This window comes from Osmia bicornis, chromosome 14 (assembly GCF_907164935.1).
Source record: "Osmia bicornis bicornis chromosome 14, iOsmBic2.1, whole genome shotgun sequence".
NCBI classification, from domain to species: domain Eukaryota; kingdom Metazoa; phylum Arthropoda; class Insecta; order Hymenoptera; family Megachilidae; genus Osmia; species Osmia bicornis.
In genome coordinates this window covers 8170640-8191002 of record NC_060229.1, presented here as the reverse complement: position 1 = coordinate 8191002, position 20363 = coordinate 8170640, and the positions used below count along the sequence as shown (strand labels likewise).

General features: G+C 35.0%; 2 protein-coding genes across 2 annotated transcripts; both read right to left on the bottom strand.

The window, feature by feature from the left end:
• Nucleotides 1-343: 343 nt before the first annotated feature.
• LOC123987649 (probable cytochrome P450 6a14) lies at nt 344-7473 on the bottom strand. Its single transcript, XM_046288591.1, has 6 exons — nt 7233-7473; nt 5668-6033; nt 4318-4846; nt 2341-2562; nt 1368-1619; nt 344-704 (listed from the first exon to the last, which is right to left on the bottom strand). The coding sequence occupies exons 2-6, from the start codon at nt 6001-6003 to the stop codon at nt 535-537; spliced, it is 1509 nt and encodes a 502-aa protein (XP_046144547.1). The 5' UTR covers nt 6004-6033; nt 7233-7473; the 3' UTR covers nt 344-534.
• A 4837-nt stretch (nt 7474-12310) lies between these two features.
• Nucleotides 12311-19707, bottom strand: LOC114881472 (cytochrome P450 6a2-like). The gene is given in 7 exon segments (XM_046288593.1): nt 12311-12627; nt 13869-14022; nt 14024-14121; nt 15275-15496; nt 16545-17073; nt 17884-18249; nt 19494-19707. Coding segments are annotated over 6 exon segments (1509 nt in total). The 5' UTR covers nt 18220-18249; nt 19494-19707; the 3' UTR covers nt 12311-12457.
• Nucleotides 19708-20363: the final 656 nt, after the last annotated feature.

The following is a 20363-nucleotide window of genomic DNA, read 5'->3' as shown; positions in this document are numbered from 1 at the left end:
GTAAGAGATGGTGACTCATCAACACGTTTGTTACGTAATTCGCACAGAACGAAAGAACAATTGCAAAATATCAACGTTTTACGAAATATTGATTTCCTGTCTTCCCCTCAGAGGTTTGAATTTCATTTTCAGTCATGCTTGAGCAACATTATCACATCTTTGAATGTCGCTGTAAGGAAATTGTTAAACAAATTATACTCCAAATCCATTTTTAAACAAATCTAATTTTTATTTAAAATGTTTAAATAAACTATACGCTCGTCTCTCGACTTACGCACATCATCTGTTTTTTTTTGTCCACGAAAGATATCCGCGTAAATAGTCTATTAATACAAAAACATACTGAAAGAAAAACTTCGAAAAATTTATTTATTATCCTTTCCGTCATGTAGGTTAAATTAACCATCTAGTATACAAGAGATAGCTTAACACTAAGCAACAAATATACATTCATTCTATATTGTTTTTTACATTCATAATGTGTAATGACTTACGAAAAATATTTTCAATTTAATGTGTGTGAAATAAGTTACATTAACTGTGTACTTTTGTGAACTGCAAGTATATCCCTTCTTTTGGTGTTAATAAAAATGCAGCTGGATCAAATTCGTAAGGAATGCTTGTCTTTTCGCAAACGTCCACTTTGTAATTCCGTAGAATTGTGATGAGGCCAATTTTGGTTTGATAAATTGCGAAACGTGCACCTGAAAATAACATGTTATTTATATCTAAGATTGTATCTAAGATTTTCACTCTTTGGTACGGATTGGCTAATAAATAAGTAATTAAGGTGAGAGGGGAAAGAACTCACATTAAACCCATCTGCACATATCCACACCAAAACTGCACACCCTCAACCCCCTTCCTCACACGAAAAGAGAAGTGAAGTACGATCATGCAAACCTTCAATTGGTTCACCCTTAATAATGCTAACACTATCGAGACTATATATCTTTGATAGTTCATAACTTAGACAACTTTCATAAGAACAAGGTCGCAATAGAGGTTTGAGAAAGGTTCGCAGTCGTCTTTAACACTGTATGACCTCAAATGGGGTGTTTCATTTAAAAAAATCATGCTGACCTTGACGTAATCTTGACCCCTCCTTTCAAGATCAAACGGATAAAACCATCTGATAGAATTTTTAAAACTAAAACTTTTGTCTTATCCATTAAAAAAAAAAATGATTCTTTTCGAAGATTCGTTCCGAGACTTATATAATGATATTAAAGGACGGACCTTATATAATTAATTATTTGAATAGATAAAAAATTTCATTTCTTTTTTTATTTAAAGTGGATGACTGTCGAAAAAAGGTTCTACGATTCTATAGTTTCTACATGTAATAACAATTTTTTGCAACTTACCAATGCAATTTCTTGGTCCATCACCGAATGGTAAATAGTGCATAGGGTGTCGAGCTGCGACAACGTCTTCATTAAACCTTTCCGGATCGAAAGAATCAGGATTTGGATAAATATCAGAATTTCGATGCAAGGCATACACTGGGATCCAGATTTTGGTACCCTTTGGTATTGAAACCTTAGTGCCATCAAAAGTGTAATTTGATGATGCATTTCGAAAGAGTACTGTTAGAGGTGGATACATTCTTAACGTTTCTGCACGGATAAATTATGTAACTTTTAATATTTGATGAGACTTATTTAAGCATTAATAACAGGGATGCTCAGCAAGTAGTAATCCGCGCACGGGCGCCCGCATAAGTCCGTACTCGCACGTATGCACTATTACGGGCTCAAATTACTTCCGCTCGCGATGAGGTGGCATATGCGATCATTCTAGCGCCAAGAATCTAGGGCAAGGGGATGCCTTCAAATGCTCCGCTCGGTTCGATTGATTTTCAGCATTGTCCTACGATCACAAGATGTCTCGCGGGACGGCACTCCGATAAGAGGGGTAGTACGCACACGCCGATTACCCCCTAGATTTACACGAGCCTAATTAGTAGGTACAACTGCTTCGACAAATTGCAAAATTGTGTGAGTCATATTTCCCGCAGTTAGATTAGATGAGGGTGGGCTCTACACACTTTAACCAATTAAACTCGCGTATCATCCAAGTGCCATCTCATCACGACAATCGTTTGGGAGTGGAGAGACTGCTTCAGCGATACGTAAGTACATACGTATGTACACTGCCAATCGCCACTACCGATCGACGAGTGGGGCCAACGATGCCCGCAATAAAGCCGATGGCATTCAAGCGTCCGTGTATTTAACTTGTTTGAGCGTCCCTGATTTATACCATAACAGAATATACGTAGTTCAAAAACTGTTACAAACTGTTATTTCTTATATTTTGTAAAACTTTCATACCTACCTTTGAATACTTTATCTAAATATTTCATTTCTTTTACAGTCTCGTATTTCAACTCTCCTTTATCTTTAGAGCAGTACTCTATTATTTCTTCTCGTAGTTTATTTTGTATCTCTTGATTTACGGCTAATTCATAAAGAGCATTGCTAATCGTCGCCGATGAGGTTTCGAAACCCGCCACGAAGAATACGAATGCTTGTGCAGTCAGTAAAGAGTCCGTTAATTCTGGAAAACGTTATTAATAATAGATGTATCCATGACATTCTGTTTGGGTCTCGATTTACTCAGACTCCGCTGTTCACAAATTAAGATCAGGCATGACTGACTTCTTTTTCGCCAAAAACATACGATCTCCACTATTAGTCAATTAACTGACAAATTAGTCCCCTTGTCGAGAGTCAATACATGGTCCTAAAAGTCTGCTACCGAATAACTATTTCATGTATCTTTTGTGCTATCCTGGATATGCGTAACAATACCAAATTGATTAAGCCAACTTTTTTCTTGCAATACGTATCCATCTTACATATATTTTGCATATATTACGTATGTATGTGTTTAAAATATATTCTAAATATTAACATAAATAAATAACCAAGGGCAAGAGAATAATTGAAATTGAGTGATAAGGAGCGCCGCGAATCGCATATCGCTTCTTCCGCTACTTCTGAGCGACTGTTATTATGCGCATGCGCCGCGCGATTGGGAGGGAGAATTACGAGTCTATATACAGGGTGTTCGACAACAGGTGGGCAATATTTTAAGGGGTGATTCTAGGGATCAACATAAGACGAAAATCTAGAATAACGAAATAGCGTTTACGTATTTGTTTTCCAGTTATTAACGTTTAAAAATTCGAGTAAAAAGCGCCAGAAACCTGCAATCCGCTCAGCACCGACGATCGAACATCAGCTGAACAGGGACCGATATAGTCATAACCAAGCATCGAAGCCGAATGGTAGGGTACCGAGAAACAGAATAGCACGAGGTAAGTTTCTACTACTGAACGATTCTTGATTATGACTGTACCGACCGCTGCTCAGCTGACGTTTGGTCGTCGGTGCTGAGCGGATTGCAGGTTTCTGGCGCATTTTACACGAATTTTTAAACGTTAATAACTGGAAAACAAAGCCGTAAACGCTATTTCGTTATTCTTGATTTTCGTCTTATGTTGATCCCTAGAATCACCCCTTAAAATATTGCCCACCTGTTGTCGAACACCCTGTATATGTACATACAGGGTGTCTCATATCTCGTATAACACCCGGAAATCAGAGATTGCTGAGGTAATTCTAAACAGCTTTTTCTTTTACCAAAATGTTGGTTGAGGTTTCGTTTTTTAATTATTAACGAAAAACACTGGACAATCAGTGTGCGCTCATCATGAGAGCGTTAGCTCTCAGTCCGGCTCGGTCGTGGTCGAGAACAAATGCAGTGGCATAGTGTGGGTATCGAGAGGTGTGCGACAAATGTTACTTCGTCTTAAATTGAAAACAAATATGGAATGAGTCGCACACTTTCCGTGACATCCACGTTGTGCCAAAGCGTTTGTTCACGACCACGACCGAGCGCGACTGAGAGCTAACGCTCTCGTGGTTGATCGCGCATTCTACGCTTGCTCTAATTGGCCAGTGTTTTTCGTTAATAATTCAAAAATAAAGCTTCAACCAACATATTGGTAAAAGAAAAAGTTGTTCAGAACTACCCCATCAATCTCCTATTTCATGGTGTTACAGAAGTCATGAGACACCCCGTATAACAAATACAGTAACAGGCCATGGAGTAGTTAATAGTGGGAAAACTGGCAGACTATAAGTTGGAGTTGCACGATCGTAGCGGAAAAGAAAGTGCTCAGATCTAGCTCAGCGGGGATATGGTTCGCGAGTCGCCAGGTAGACATACCTGATTGATATTAATTAATCAACGAAATTGAATTTCATATAATTAATAATCAAAATTTTTATATTATTTCATACTTACCGATATTGTTCAGTTTCTCTGGATGCATCTTAAGTTCCATAAGCATATTGATGAAATCTGGTCTAACGATATCATTCTCTTGCCTGTATTTCATGGTGTCTGTAATAACTTTGGTGAAGAATGGAGCGAATCTTCTGTCGGGTATTATATCACCAAGTAAAGCGTACAGCTTAGGAAAGAATTGTCTCATTTTGTTTCTGAAGATGTTTTCGAAAGACGATGCATCGAATAATTCTCTACCCTTTTGACGGAATTCGCTTCTCTCGTCCGTTAGTGCATTCATTTCAATTCCAAAAGCACAACTACCAATCACGTCAGTCGTGAATCTTGCTGCTAATTCTCGACATTCTAGAGGCTCTCCTTTTTCAACCTCTTTAGACAAATATTTTTCTAAATGTTGCGAACATTCGATTATGAGATAGAACATTTCCTTCAATTTCCCAGATGTAAATATGGGGGAGAGCCTCGTTCTCAATGGTCGCCATCTTTCTGGTTCTATGCTGAAGAGATGTGGTGAGAGTGGCTCTGTCTGTAAATATTCAATGAAAAAAACTGCATTATGTTAAATTCGTACTGGTACACTTAACTCTTTTACAGCACAAAATAAAATTAATTTTAGAAATTATTTTCTTGAATATATTAGGTTGGATAATTTCAAATAATGATGTGTTTTTATGTGCGTTGATGCGCTATTTAAAATATTCATTTGCAGTTGTATTTTTTTGTATGAAAGGGATAAATGTAAATTAACTGGAATTTAGGTGGAAGGATAGCACTAGTATGCTTTAAAATCTATATCAAATTGCTCACGTGGGAATATAACGAGAGTATAAATAAATAATTGGTTCTAGTACTTTATAGTAAAGTTAACGTCAATTACCTATTATATTTCTAATAAATGTTTTCAATACTAATTTAACTTGGTTATCATTACTACTTAAATACTAACTTCCTAATTTAGAGTTATCACTATCAATTAAAAGAAATTTTCAAACACTATCATATGTTCAGGAAACTAGTTTAATAATTATTTTTAATATTGCTTGTTTTAAATATACCTGTCTCTGTCCTATAACATTTCATAGTAATTCTACATGCAAAAACAGGTGATTTTATATAAAAATAAAAATTACAAGATGAAGACTTGCACACGAGAAAATTTGTAATTAATAGATAAGTGTCCGTTAACATTATGTAGAGGTATTGAACTTAGCTTATGCAAGTATACAGAAATATAGTAGAAAAGTAATAATAAAATCAATTATGCAGATAGCTCTAATAATTTGAGCACTCGCTGTACTTTAGTATTATAATAATGAATTAGTCATTAGAAATACAATTTATACATACCTTCTCATAAATAGGAATTCCTCGATCTGCAAATTTTGAGAAATCTCTAATGAGAACGTCTTTAATAAGTTCTGGATCATTCAATATAAGACTTGGTTTACTCATTAAATAAAACCCGATCATTGGTTCATTTTTATATTGAACGTACGTGGTTTCTATACAATGACGTATTGTCATCTTAGCAAACACTAAATCTTTAGTGTTTCCAAAGAATGGTATCGGCGTTGGCCCAACTACGCCACGTTTCTTCCAAAAATCAAAGTTTGATACAGCATAATAGTAGAATACAATAAGTATCACTGCGATAGAAAGTAGAATTTCAAAGTAGCTCGCCATTTTGATTTTATCCACTTGATTTGGCAGTTTCTGAAGATTTATGATAAGAGTTGAATTATCATTATATCATGATTACTTATCATAATGATGATTTAATGACTTTTAGTACCAGAATGACTTAACAATTTTTCATAACAATGATTTGACGATTTTTCACGATACTAATTGTATGAATTTTCATCATTCTATGATGATGATCTAAATATTTCAAAACTTGTAATTCGCAGTAAGTTTGTAGATTTTTAATCCATTTCCTATTGCAAAAACAAATCCTATTGCTTTAAATAGTTTAAATTATTAAACTATTAAAATCTGTATCTTTTTTATGTTTCTCCTCCAATATTATTCCCTTGTGGATTTTCCTATACGATTAAATGTTATCTAATTTTATTTGCAATACATTTCAGTGGCATTTAAAAGTGTGTCCACTTCGCCGATTTTTATGATTTTTAGATATGTTATAGGGATCAACATTTTGAACAACTTGTTTACATATAATTCCCGCTGGATCTTATTTAATTTACGAGATATTTACTGTATAATCTATCGGTACTATTGCATTAAATGTTACCTATACGTGTGTGTCCCTGGCAGCGTATGCATTGGTATGCGATCGTCACTTATTTAATGTTTCTACAAACGACAGCATAAAAGCCGGCAACCAGTTTATATAGCAATTGAATTTCAAAATCAAGTACAATTAATTTCAATGATTTTGCAGCATGCATATTTTTATACTGGATCAGGACATGATTTTAATATAAAGCGTTCAAGGACTATCTAATCTTAGAAGGCCCCATTGGTTGATAAACATGGTTCAAAAAATTGAAATTTATTTTAAGTAAAATTAAATAACACTGAATCGTAAAGAAAAATGGCAACGGTAAAACAAATTTGTTACATATTTTTTCACACACTAATGAAAGGATTAGAAGGGGGTACTCTAGAAAGTGGAATCGATAGCTGCAGCCCCTCTCCTCGAGCTCCCCTTAACGTAGCATTGTAGTGGATAATTTATAATTAACAATTGTCCATTACAATTATGTAACATAATAATTCAAACATAAAATAACATAACAAACGTAATAATTCAAATAACAGAGGTTTAATAAATAATTTTTAATAATAAGATTTCTAATAAGTAATTTGATTATTCACTGTAAATATTTAAATAATTTTAAAAAATGTGAAATAAAGCACAAAGTAAATTTTTAAAGAATTGTATTTACCGAATATATTACTCAATTGTATATTACACTGATTTTCTATCACATGTTACATATATTTTCACGACTTATTAAATGAAATTAAAAAAATGGATTTTATAAATCCACGGATTTTTTTTAGAAATTGTCAATAGATATTTAATATGTTTAATTACACTTATTATTACTTCTATGCTATCTAAAGAGCGTGATCTGTACTGATTGAAGAAGGCGCGCTGTAGAACACTGTTTCAACGAAACTAAGAGTACTCTATCAGCTCCTTGGTCTTATATACTTTGGAAACGTTACTTTGCAGTTGAGTCTTCCCTATCTGCCAAGTAAAGTGACAGAAAGCTGCTTACTAAGCGTGATACAGCATTTCTTGAAGTAGAGATTATTTTATTACTGGACATCACAAACAATTGTAAACGTTTTGGGAAACTGACGATATTTAATGAATTAAAATTATTTATTTTCCTACTGCAATTTTTCATGAATTTCTTTGATTAACCCTAAAATGATCGAGTCTTATAGGTAACAATTTTGTCTAATACTTTCCTTTTTTTTTTTAGAAACTCTTCCGCACTAATCCTCAAAGCATAAGTGGAAATATATAATTTTCTGGAAATTCCTTAGATAAGAAACATAATATATTTTTATTGTAATATATTCTAACTGGTGAGTCCTCCTTGGTTTGGTTTTTCTAGGGTTAACAGAAAAATACTGTACTTTTTAAGCAACATTTTGATCCACATCGTGATCTTTTTTCAGCTTTATCGTTACTACATATTTTAGGCCGGACCGAATTAAAATTTTGAAGGTCTCCTTGGATGATAAAGTTGGTTTAAAAGTCAAGATTTATTCTAATTGTTGAACCTATAATTGAATATGACAATGTATGCTACTCTGCTTTATCGTGCGAGAAAGAAGAGAGAGGTGTACGAACTGCGTGCACATTAGAACGAGTACGCGTTTTTATATAGTCTTCTGTATGTCGGAAAGTAGAGTACAAGCTGGTGGTCTGATATCATTTTGTTATCTGATAATACAATTACATAGTTCTTACTTCAGCACACTGTTAATTTTACATTGATAAATAAAAGTGCTTTTCCATATTGGTTCAGGGTGTTAAATGATTGTTGGATAATTGCGAATTGTCTCGGTGTTTTCTAAACCATATTTCTGGAATTATTCGTGACTAACAAGTACATAAATAGTCATATCTTCGGTTGACATGATCGTGACACAACTCAACAAATGTAAACGTCAGAGAAGAGATTGTTTCAAATTTACGTTTTTGAGAATATTATATGCAGGCCTTATTAATCATTATTATAAAATACTGGTGGGATTATGAATATACCGTTTTATATGATGACAATAGGAATATAATGTTGATCTTGTATAGAATTAAAGCAAAATTGAAATTCTTTGAGTTGTGCGATTATCATTGTCGAATAGCGATATGATTACCCCGATATAACCACTAATGATGTATCCAGCTTCAATGATAAATGGATCGAGAAGAACAAATATTTGCAAAGTTTCATCCAAATCAGATTCAACAGGTTCTCGCAACTACAGCCAAAATAGTTAAAACGGATTTTTTTAAATGAAATTTATATGGGGCACCCAATACATGCGGAAGCCGATATCGTTATACAGGGTGTTCGACAACAGGTGGGAGATTTTTTAAGGGGTGATTCTAGGGATCAAAGTGAAACGAAAATCAAGAATGACGATATAGCGTTTGCGGCTTTGTGTTCAAGTAATTAACGTTTAAAAATTCGAGTAAAAAGCGCCTAATACCTGCAATCTGTAAAACACCGACGACTGAACGCCAGGTCAGTAGGGGTGGGTACAGTCATAACCAAGAAGATAAAGCCGAATGCTGCTGTATCGAGAAACAGAATAGCATGAGGTAAGTTTCTACTATTCAATGATTCTTGATTATGACTGTACCCACCCCTGCTGACCTGACGTTCAAACTTCGATGCTGTGCGGATTGCCGGTTTCAGGCGCTTTTTACTCGAATTTTTAAACGTTAATTACTGGAAAACAAAGCCGCAAACGCTATTTAATCTTTAAATAGGATACTAAATGTATTTCAAAGTTTTTGGAGGCGGCGCAAAATTAAAAATACCCGAACAAACGGTGCTGCCAATAACGATTTGATTGTGGTATGGCAAACTTGGTAATAGGACCTCTAACTCCAATTACCAGAAATATTACAGTAACTCAGTTCTTTATAATACAGCAGGCATAATCAGAATAGACAATTTCATGGTTAAATTAATTCGGAATCACTTTGCTTCGGCATCAGAAATAACAAACAACAGCCTAATCTTCCCAATTGCTTATCCAGATTCAAATAATATTAGAAAAACATTAATCTCTGGTTACATACCACCTGAAGCGTTTATCTATCTAGCCAATCACGGCTACATCCAAAACAACCAAGCTGTTCCGATTTTATACCATGTACCGCGGCATAGGGCAAATAAAACAATCACCTATACTCCACAGTCTGCCGAAAGCATCCTGAAATATAGCACAGCGATTTCCGTGAGCGATAAATTGGATTATAAAAAAATAGGTAATATAAAAAAAATCTGGTGGCTAAAGAATAGTAATGTTTAACAAACTTACATTTAAGTGTGGCACTACCCTGTATTTAATAATAAAAAAATAAATAAATATTTGTATGAGTGTGGGAGGAGTGAATGAGTCTTGTAAATGGGTATGAATGTGAGAGTATACGGATAGATAATCGGAAATTAAACCTAACATGCATATTTTAACTCCTTGTGCATTGTGCCTTATTGTAATGTAAGATGTATGACAAGCAAACTGTATGCGCAAAATTAGTATTATTGTCGTAGTGTTAGAGTGAGACATGTACATAGGTATGATTCTAAAGTGTGAATATACAAACTAAATTCTAAGCGTATATAAATAAGTACAAAATAAGTAACAAAAGTCTGACACTGTGATCCCACAATAGCGTAAGTGATCCTGTGATAAAAGCACAAAGAAAAAGCAAATGTGCAAAAGTATTAAGTTTTTACAAGTATTATTTTCTGTTATTTACCGTTTATTTATTAGTTTCAGTTTTAATTAGTTTTAATTAGTCTTAAGTATAATATAAGAAAGAAAGCAGATGTTAGCGCCTTTTTTACGGCATTTTTGAGGTGCAATCAGAATCTCGCTAGTTCATATTGTTTACCAAAGATACATTACACTAACGAACGCTAGTCCTGTACTATAATTCGTAATGACAATACTCAAAGGTAAGACTGAATAAGAAAATTCTATATAAGTCTCGCTTTGAAATATGTCAGAGTTATGTTACCTATTCGTTTATTTATAGTTATTCTATTGTAAAGGTATTTTGTAAGCAATAAATATACAATTTTAAACTAAAAAACTAACTTAGAACTACTACCTTAAAAAAAAAGGTTCTCGTCCGATCACCGAAGTCAAGCTAATCGTAAATTCGGCGCGGATAATACTTGGGTGGGTGACCGCTTGGGAATTCCCGGTGCTGTTAGTTCTTTTTTCTCTTGAATTAGAAAAAAAAATTGACAGCCGTAGTCGATAAAACTCTCTTCCATTTAATTTTAAATATTTTAGTTATACAAATCTTCGAATACAGTTGGATTACCGTGTATACGATAGTTGGCCTTCCGTATGTGCGGTTTGAAACTTCGAAATTTCACCAGTGCAGTGAGTACAGATCCAACAAGACTAGATATCCCTTTGTTTTCAAGTGGTATTAACTTTGTGCCTTGATAATGAACACCATCTGCTCTACTTTAGTATAAAAATGTGAAATACATTGCACTGCAACAGTTTAACGCACGTTGATGGTAATAGTAGATTGTTTCGATACCAAAGGCTACACCTCATTACTCATTGTGCAGGCAGTGTCCCGAGCTCAGCCTTGCCGTATTACAGCACTAAGAGGAGCAGCAAGGGAAGGGTGACTCAGCCCTATTCTGAAGTAGACAATGTCGACTTCACTGCCAAAATCGGTAGTGCTATCAGGGCCCCTAGTGTCGGGAGTGGGGGCTCCCAATTTTTGTAAAAACCAGTTTTTTATATCTACCATAGTTTTAAAGATATACAGGGAAATATGGAAACAACTATCTACCTTGAGGAGGTGTTTTCACTCCGAAGAACTGAAATTGAGCCAAAAACAAAAATTGCGCTATACTTCTCTTGAGATCCCCTACAAATCTGCAAAGTATAAAAAAAATTGGAACTTTCAAATTACCGAACTTCCCTTGTAAGTGTACGAACTCAGGTTTATTGCAGAGCGTAAGTACTTAAGGTTTCGATCTTAATGCTATGTGTCTGTACAGCATTTATTGTTATATATATCAGACTTACGACTACGGTCTTGCTAGTAACAGCGCGGTGCGGTACGGTTGTACGTTTCGAACCAATTGTACTAATTGTACCATCCTCCATGAAAATAGGTCGTTTAGAAAATGAATGATTCTAGCTTCTAGAATCATCGTTCTGTCCAATTAAAAAAAAAATTATTGTGTTTATAGAGTTTGCCAATAATTTCTGGATCCACAGTAGACTCAGAATGTTGCTATTAATGTAACATAACAATTTCCTTATTTTTCACCTAAATTCAGGAGGGTAGTATTTTTAATTTTATAAGAATCATCTAGGAAGAAACGATGGTATGTTCGGTAGGCAGGGTAAGAGATGGTGACTCATCAACACGTTTGTTGCGTAATTCGCACAGAACGAAAGAACAATCGCAAAATATCAACGTTTTACGAAATATTGATTTCCTGTCTTCCCCTCAGAGGATTGAATTTCATTTTCCGTCATGCTTGAGCAACATTATCACATCTTTGAATATTGCTGTAAGGAAATTGTTAAACAAATTATACTCCAAATCCATTTTCAAACAAATCTAATTTTTATTTAAAATGTTTAAATAAACTATACGCTCGTCTCTCGACTTACGCACATCATCCGTTTTTTTTGTCCGCGAAAGATATCCGCGTAAAGGGTCTATTAATACAAAACCATACTGAAAGAAAAACTTCAAAAAATTTATTTATTATCCTTTCCGTCATGTAAGTTAAATTAACCATCTAGTATACAAGAGATAGCTTAACACTAAGCAAGAAATATACATTCATTCTATATTGTTTTTTACATCCATAATGTGTAATGACTTACGAAAAATATCTTTAATTTAATGTATGACAAATAAGTTATATTAACTTTGTAGTTTTTTGAACTTCAAGTATATCCCTTCTTTTGGTGCTAATAAAAACGCAGCTGGATGAAATTCGTAAGGAATGCTTGTCTTTTCGCAAACGTCCACTTTGTAATTCCGTAGAATTGTGATAAGGCCAATTTTGGTTTGATAAATTGCGAAACGTGCACCTGAAAATAACATGTTATTTATATCTAAGATTGTATCTAAGATTTTCGCTCTTTGGTATGGGTTGGCTAATAAATTAATAATTAAGGTGAGAGGCGAAAGAACTCACATTAAACCCATATTCACATGTTAGCGTCAGCACGTGTTCAAGGGTTGACACGTGGCAGGGTCAAGGCATTTTGGGCTTTGACCTGGGTTTCAATGATTTCTTAGGATTCTTTAGGCTATCGATACCCCGAGCCATATGTCTGTCATCGGACTTGGGCCGGCGGTAGTTGATACTTGAGGTGCGACGAATTCTAAGAGTCGCAGATGTTTTGTTTATGGAACGGCGATAGAGAGTTCGATCGCCGATTCTTGAAGGAACGCGCGTGTGGCCGATGACCCGAAGTCATGCTGCTGCATGGCGCGTGTCAAAAGATAAGGTTGATCTAGAAGGATCTGGCCACGGAGTGGGGAAGATCATGCATCTTCTGGTAGGAGGACCATGAGGAACGGCATGACACTTACCCCAGAACCTTGATCGAGCAAACACCTTAATTCAATTCTTGACACACATATCCACACCAAACTGCACACCCTCAACCCCCTTCCTCACACGAAAAGAGAAGCGAAGTACGATCATGCAACCTTTACTTGGTTCACCCATAATAATGCTAACACTATCGAGACTATATCTTTGATAGCTCATAACTTAGATAACTTTGATAAGAAAAAGGTCGCAATAGAGGTTTGAAAAAGTCTCTCAGTCTCCTTTAAAGGTACGAATACACGAGAGAGTAAAAATGGTAGAACTCTACGGGAGAGAGAGATTTGCTCTACCATACGCGTGTACACGAGACTGTGTCTCTACCATAAATTCGATCTACCTGAGAGCCGTAGAGAAATTTTGGGTACGGCTCTACGTTAGCGCTCTACAGCTCTGTGTATGACCAAAAATGGGGTGTTTCATTTAAAAAATCATGCTGACTTTAACGTGATCTTTCCTCCTTCTCTCAAGATCAAACGGATAAAACCTTCTGATAGAATTTTTAAAACTAAAACTTTTGTCTGATTCATTAAAAAAAAAATGATTCGTTTCTGAGATATTTGACCGTTCCGAGACTTTTGACGGAACCTATATAATTAATTATTTGAATAGATAAAAAATTTCATTCCTTTTTTTATTTAACGTGGACGACTGTCAAAAAAAGGTTCTACAATTCTATAGTTTCTACAAGTAATAACATTTTTTTCAACTTACCAACGCAATTTCTTGGTCCATCGCCGAATGGTAAATAGTGCATAGGGTGTCGAGCTGCGACAGCATCTTCATTGAACCTTTCCGGATCGAAAGAATCAGGATTTAGATAAATATCAGAATTTCGATGCAAGGCAAACACTGGGATCCAGATTTTTTGTACCCTTTGGTATTGAAACCTTAGTGCCATCAAAAGTGTAGTTTGATAATGCATTTCGAAAGAGTACTGGTACAGGTGGATACATTCTTAACGTTTCTACACGGATAAATTATGTGACTTTAAATATTTGATGAGATTTATTTAAGCATTACTATCAGGGATGCTCAGCAAGTAGTAATCCGCGCAAGGGCGCCCGCATGCACTGTTACGGGCTCGAGGTACTTCCGCTCGCGATGAGCGCATATGAGAGATGGCACATGCGATCATTCTAGCGCCAAGAATCTAGGGCAAGGGGATGCCTTCAAATGCTCCGCTTGGTTCGATTGATTTACAGCATTGTCCTACGATCACAAGATGTCTCGCGGGACGGCACTGCGATAAGAGGGGTAGTACGCACACGCCGACTGCCTTCCTAGATTTACATGAGCCTAATTAGTAGGTACGACTGCTTCGACAAATTGCAAAATTGTGTGAGTCATATTTTCCGCAGTTGGATTAAAGGAGGGTGGGTTCTACACAATTTAACCAGTTAAACCCGCATATCATCCAAGTGCCATCATATTACGACAATCGTTTGGGAGTGGAGAGACTGCTTCAGCGATACGTAAGTACATACATATGTACACTCAGTCCCATCGAAGTTGTCGCAGTCAAATTGGCGCGCTAACGCCGCCGCGGCGTGAACGCGTTAGCGCGCCAACTTCACTGCGACAACTTCGATGGGACTGAGTGTACACTGAGTTGCAATGAACTTGTCGCAGTGAAGTTGGCTCCAGATTTACTGACACATTCACGCCGTGTCGGTGAGACGATGGGCGAGATCGACTCACCGACGCGGCGTGAATGTGTCAGTAAATCTGGAGCCAACTTCACTGCGACAAGTTCATTGCAACTCAATGTACACTGAGTCGCATTGAACTTGTCGCAGTGAAGTTGGCCACTAACACATTCACGCCGCAGCGTCGGTGAACCGATCTCGCCATTGGCTCACCGACGCGGCGTGAATGTGTTAGTGAATTTGTAGCCAACTTCACTGCGACAAGTTCAATGCAACTCAGTGTACACTGCCAATCGCCACTACCCATCGACGAGTGGGGCCAACGATGCCCGCAATAAAGCCGATGGCATTCAAGCTCCCGTGTATTTAACTTGTTTGAGCGTCCCTGATTTATACCATAACTGAATATACGTAGTTCAAAAACTGTTACAAACTGCTATTTTTTATATTTTGTAAAACTTTCATACCTACCTTTGAATACTTTATCTAAATATTCCATTTCTTTTACAGTCTCATATTTCAGCTCTCCTTTGTCTTTAGAGCAGTACTCTATTATTTCTTCTCGTAGTTTATTTTGTATCTCTTGATTTACGGCTAATTCATAAAGAGCATTGCTAATCGTCGTCGATGAGGTTTCGAAACCCGCCGCGAAGAACACGAATGCTTGTGCAGTCAGTAAAGAGTCCGTTAATTCTGGAAAACGTTATTAATAATAGATGTATCCATGACATTCTGTTTGGGTCTCGATTTACTCAGACTCCGCTGTTCACAAATTAAGATCAGGCATGACTGACTTCCTTTTCGCCAAAAACATACGATCTCCACTATTAGTCAATTAACTGACAAATTAGTCCCCTTGTCGAGAGTCAATACATGGTCCTAAAAGTCTGCTACCGAATAACTATTTCATGTATCTTTTGTGCTAACCTGGATATGCGTAACAATACCAAATTGATTTAGCCAACTTTTTTCTTGCAATACGTATCCATCTTACATATATTTTGCATATATTACGTATGTATGTGTTTAAAATATATTTTAAATATATAAACATAAATAAATAACCAAGGAGAAGGGAATAATTGAAATTGAGTGATAAGGAGCGCCGCGAATCGCATATCACTTCTGCTGCTACTTCTGAGCGACTGTTATTATGCGCATGCGCAGCGCGCGGTCGTGGTCGTGACCAAATGCAGTGGCATAGTGTGGGTATCGAGAGGTGTGCAAGAAATGTTACTTCGTCTTAAATTAAGAACAAATATGGAATTAGTCGCACACTTTTCTTGACATCCACGTTGTGCCAATGCGTTTGTTCACGACCACGACCGAGCGCGGCTGAGAGCTAACGCTCTCGTGGTTGATCGCACATTCTACGCCTGCTCTAATTGGCCAGTGTTTTTCGTTAATAATTCAAAAATAAAGCTTCAATCAACATATTGGTAAAGGAAACAGTTGTTCAGAACTACCCCATCAATCTCCCATTTCAAGGTGTTACCGGAGTTATGAGACACCCTGTATAAGTGATACGGTAACAGGCCACGGAGCAGTTAATAGTGGGGAAACTGGCAGACTATAAGTTGGAGTTGCACGATCGTAGCGGAAAAGAAAGTGCTGAGGTCTAGCTCAGCGGGGATATGGTTTGCGAGTCGCCATTTACACATACCTGATTGATATTAATTAATTAACGAAATTGAATTTCATATAATTAATAATCAAAATTTTTATATTATTTCATACTTACCGATATTGTTCAGTTTCTCTGGATGCGCTTTAAGTTCCATAAGCATATTGATGAAATCTGGTCTAACGATATCATTCTCTTGCCTGTACATTATGGTGTCTGTAATAACTTTGGTGAAGAATGGGGCAAATTTTCTGTCGGGTATTATATAACCAAGCAAATCGTACAGCTTAGGGAAGAGTTGTTTCGTTTTGTTTCGAAAGACATTTTCGAAAGACGATGTATCGAAGAATTCTCTACCCTTTTGACGGAATTCGCTTCTCTCGTCCGCTAGTGCATTCATTTCAATTCCAAAAGCACAACTACCAATCACGTCAGTCATGAATCTTGCTGTTAATTCTCGACATTCTAGAGGCTCTCCTTTTTCAACCTCTTTAGCTGAATATTTTTCTAAATGTTGCGAACATTCGATTATGAGATAGAACATTTCCTTCAATTATCCAGATGTAAATATGGGGGAGAGCCTCGTTCTCAATGGTCGCCATCTTTCTGTTTCTAAGTTGAAGAGATGTGTTGAGAGTGGCTCTGTCTGTAAATATTCAATGAAAAAAATTGCATTATGTTACATTCGTACTGGTACACTTAAGCCTTCTACAGCACAAAATAAAATTAATTTTAGAAATTATTTTCATGAATATATTAGGTTGGATAAGTTCAAATAATGTTGTGTTTTTATGTGCGTTCATACGCTATTTAAAATATTCATTTGCTGTTGTATTTTTTGTATGAAAGGGATAAATGTAAAAGGTGGAAGGATAGCACTAGTTTGCTTTAAAATCTATATCAAATTGCTCACGTGGCAATATAACGAGAGTATAAATAAATAATTGCTTCTAGTACTTTATAGTAAAGTTAACGTCAATTCCCTATTATATTTTTAATAAATGTTTTCAATACTAATTTAACTTGGTTATCGTTACTACTTAAATACTAACTTCCTAATTTTGAGTTATCACTATCAATTAAAAGAAATTTTCAAACACTATCATATTTTCACGAAACTACTTTAATAATTATTTTTAATATTGTTTGTTTTAAATATACCTGTCTCTGTCCTATAACATTTCAGAGTAATTCTACATGCAAAAACAGGTGATTTTATATAAAAATAAAAATTACAAGATGAAGACTTGCACACGAGAAAATCTGTAATTGACAGATAACTGTCCGTTAACATTATGTAAAGGTATTGAACTTAGCTTATGCAAGTATACACAATGTACCAGTAGAAATGTAATAATAATATCAATTATGCAGGTAGCTCTAATAATTTGATCACTCGCTGTACTTTAGTATTATAATAATGAATTAATCATTAGAAATTACAATTTATACATACCTTCTCATGAACAAGAGCTCCTCGATCTGCAAAGTTTGAGAAATCTCTAATGAGAACGTCTTTAATAAGTTCTGGATCATTCAATATAAGACTTGGTTTACTCATTAAATAAAACCCGATCATTGGTTCATTTTTATATTGAACGTACGTGGTTTCTATATAATGACGTATTGTCATCTTAGCAAACATTAAATCTTTAGTGTTTCCAAAGAATGGTATCGGCGTTGGCCCAACTACGCCACGTTTCTTCCAAAAATCAAAGTTTGATACAGCATAATAGTAGAATGCGATAAGTATCACTGTGATAGAGAGCAGAATTTCAAAGTAGCTCGCCATTTTGATTTTATCCACTTGATTTCGTAGTTTCTGAAGATTTATGATAAGGGTTGAATTATCATAATATCATGATTGTTTATCATAATGATGATTTAATGACTTTTATTACAAGAATGACTTAACAATTTTTCATAATAGTGATTTGATGATTTGTTGATACTAGATAACGATGATTCAATGATTTTTTCATAACAATAATTTGACGATTTTTCACGATACTAAGTGTATGAATTTTCATCATTCTATGATGATGATTTAAATATTTCAAAACTTGTAATTCGCAGTAAGTTTGTAGATTTTTAATCCATTTCCTATTGCAAAAGCAAATCCTATTGTTTAAATTATTAAACTGTTAAAATCTGTATCTTTTTTATGTTTCTCCCCCAATATTATTCTTTTCTGGATTTTTCTATACGATTAAATGTTAGCTAATTTTATTTGCAATACATTTCAGTGGCATTGAAAAGTGTGTCCACTTCACCGATTTTTATGATTTTTAGATATGTTATAGGGATCAACATTTTGAACAACTTTTTTATATATAATTCTCGCTCGATCTTATTTAATTTACGAGATATTCACTAAAATCTATCGGTACTAATGCATTAAATGCTGCCTATATGTGTGTCCCTGGCAGCGTATGCATTAGTATGCGATCGTCACTTATCTAATGTTTCTACAAACAACAGCATAAAAGCCGGCAACCAGTTTATATAGCAATTAAATTTCAAAATCAAGTACAATTAATTTCAATGATTTTGCAGCATGCAGATTTTTATACTGGATCAGGACATGATTTTAATATAAAGCGTTCAAGGACTATCAAATCTTAGAACTCCCCATTGGTTGATAAACATGGTTCAAAAAATTGAAATTTATTTTAAGTAAAATTAAATAACACTGAATCGTAAAGAAAAATGGCAACGGTAAAACAAATTTGTTACATATTTTTTGACATACTAACGAAAGGTTTAGAAGGGGGTACTCTATAAAGTGGAATCGATAGCTGCAGCCCCCCCCTCCTCGAGCTCCCCTTAACCTGGCGTTGTAGTGCATAATTTCTAATTAACAATTGTCCATTATAATTATGTAACATAATAATTCAAACATAAAATAACATAACAAACGTAATAATTCAAATAACAGAGGTTTAATAAATAATTTTTAATAATATGTTTTCTAAGAAGTAATTTGATTACTCACTGTAAATATTTAAATAATTTTAAAGAATGTGAAATAAAGCATAAAGTAAATTTTTAAAGAATTGTATTTACCCAATGTTACTCAATTGTATATTACACTGATTTTCTATTACACATTACATACACTTTCACCACTTATTAAATTCAATTAAAAAAACAGAAGCTATTTTATAAATCCTCTGATTTTTTTAGAAATTGTCAATAGATATTTAATATGTTTAATGACACTTATTATTAATTCTATGCTATCTAAAGAGCGTGATCTGTACTGATTGAAGAAGGCGCGCTGTGGAACACTGTTCCAACGAAACTAAGAGTACTCTATCAGCTCCTTGGTCTTATATACTTTGGAAACGTTACTCTTCAGTTGAGTCTTCCCTCTCTGCCAAGTAAAGTGGCAGGAAGCTGCTTACTAAGCGTGATACAGCATTTCTTGAAGTAGAGATTATTTTATTACTGGACATCACAAACAATTGTAAACGTTTTGGGCAACTGACGATATTTAATGAATTAAAATTATTAATTTTCCTACTGCAATTTTTCATGAATTTCTTTGATTAACCCTAAAATGATCGAGTCTTATAGGTAACAATTTTGTATAATACTTTCCTTTTTTTTTTTAGAAACTTTTCAGCACTAATCCTCAAAGCATAAGTGGAAATATATAATTTTCTGGAAATTCCTTAGATAAGAAACATAATATATTTTTATTGTAATATATTCTAACTGGTGAGTCCTCCTTGGTTTGGTTTTTCTAGGGTTAACAGAAAAATACTGTACTTTTTAAGCAACATTTTGATCCACATCGTGATCTTTTTCCAGCTTTATCGTTATTACATATTTTAGGCAGGGCCGAATTAATATTTTGGAGGTCTCCTTGGATGGTAAAGTTGGTTTAAAAGTCAAGATTTATTCTAATTGTTGAATCTGACAATGCATGCT

What these genes read in the sequence shown, in the direction of transcription:
- LOC123987649 (XM_046288591.1), bottom strand. Translation starts at nt 6,003, where the DNA reads ATGGCGAGCTACTTTGAAATTCTACTTTCTATCGCAGTGATACTTATT. An exon ending in GAATTCCTATTTATGAGAAG is followed by an intron (nt 4,847 to 5,667) that starts GTATGTATAAAT and finishes GAATATTTACAG; the next exon opens with ACAGAGCCACTCTCACCACA. An exon ending in AGAGAAACTGAACAATATCG is followed by an intron (nt 2,563 to 4,317) that starts GTAAGTATGAAA and finishes AACGTTTTCCAG; the next exon opens with AATTAACGGACTCTTTACTG.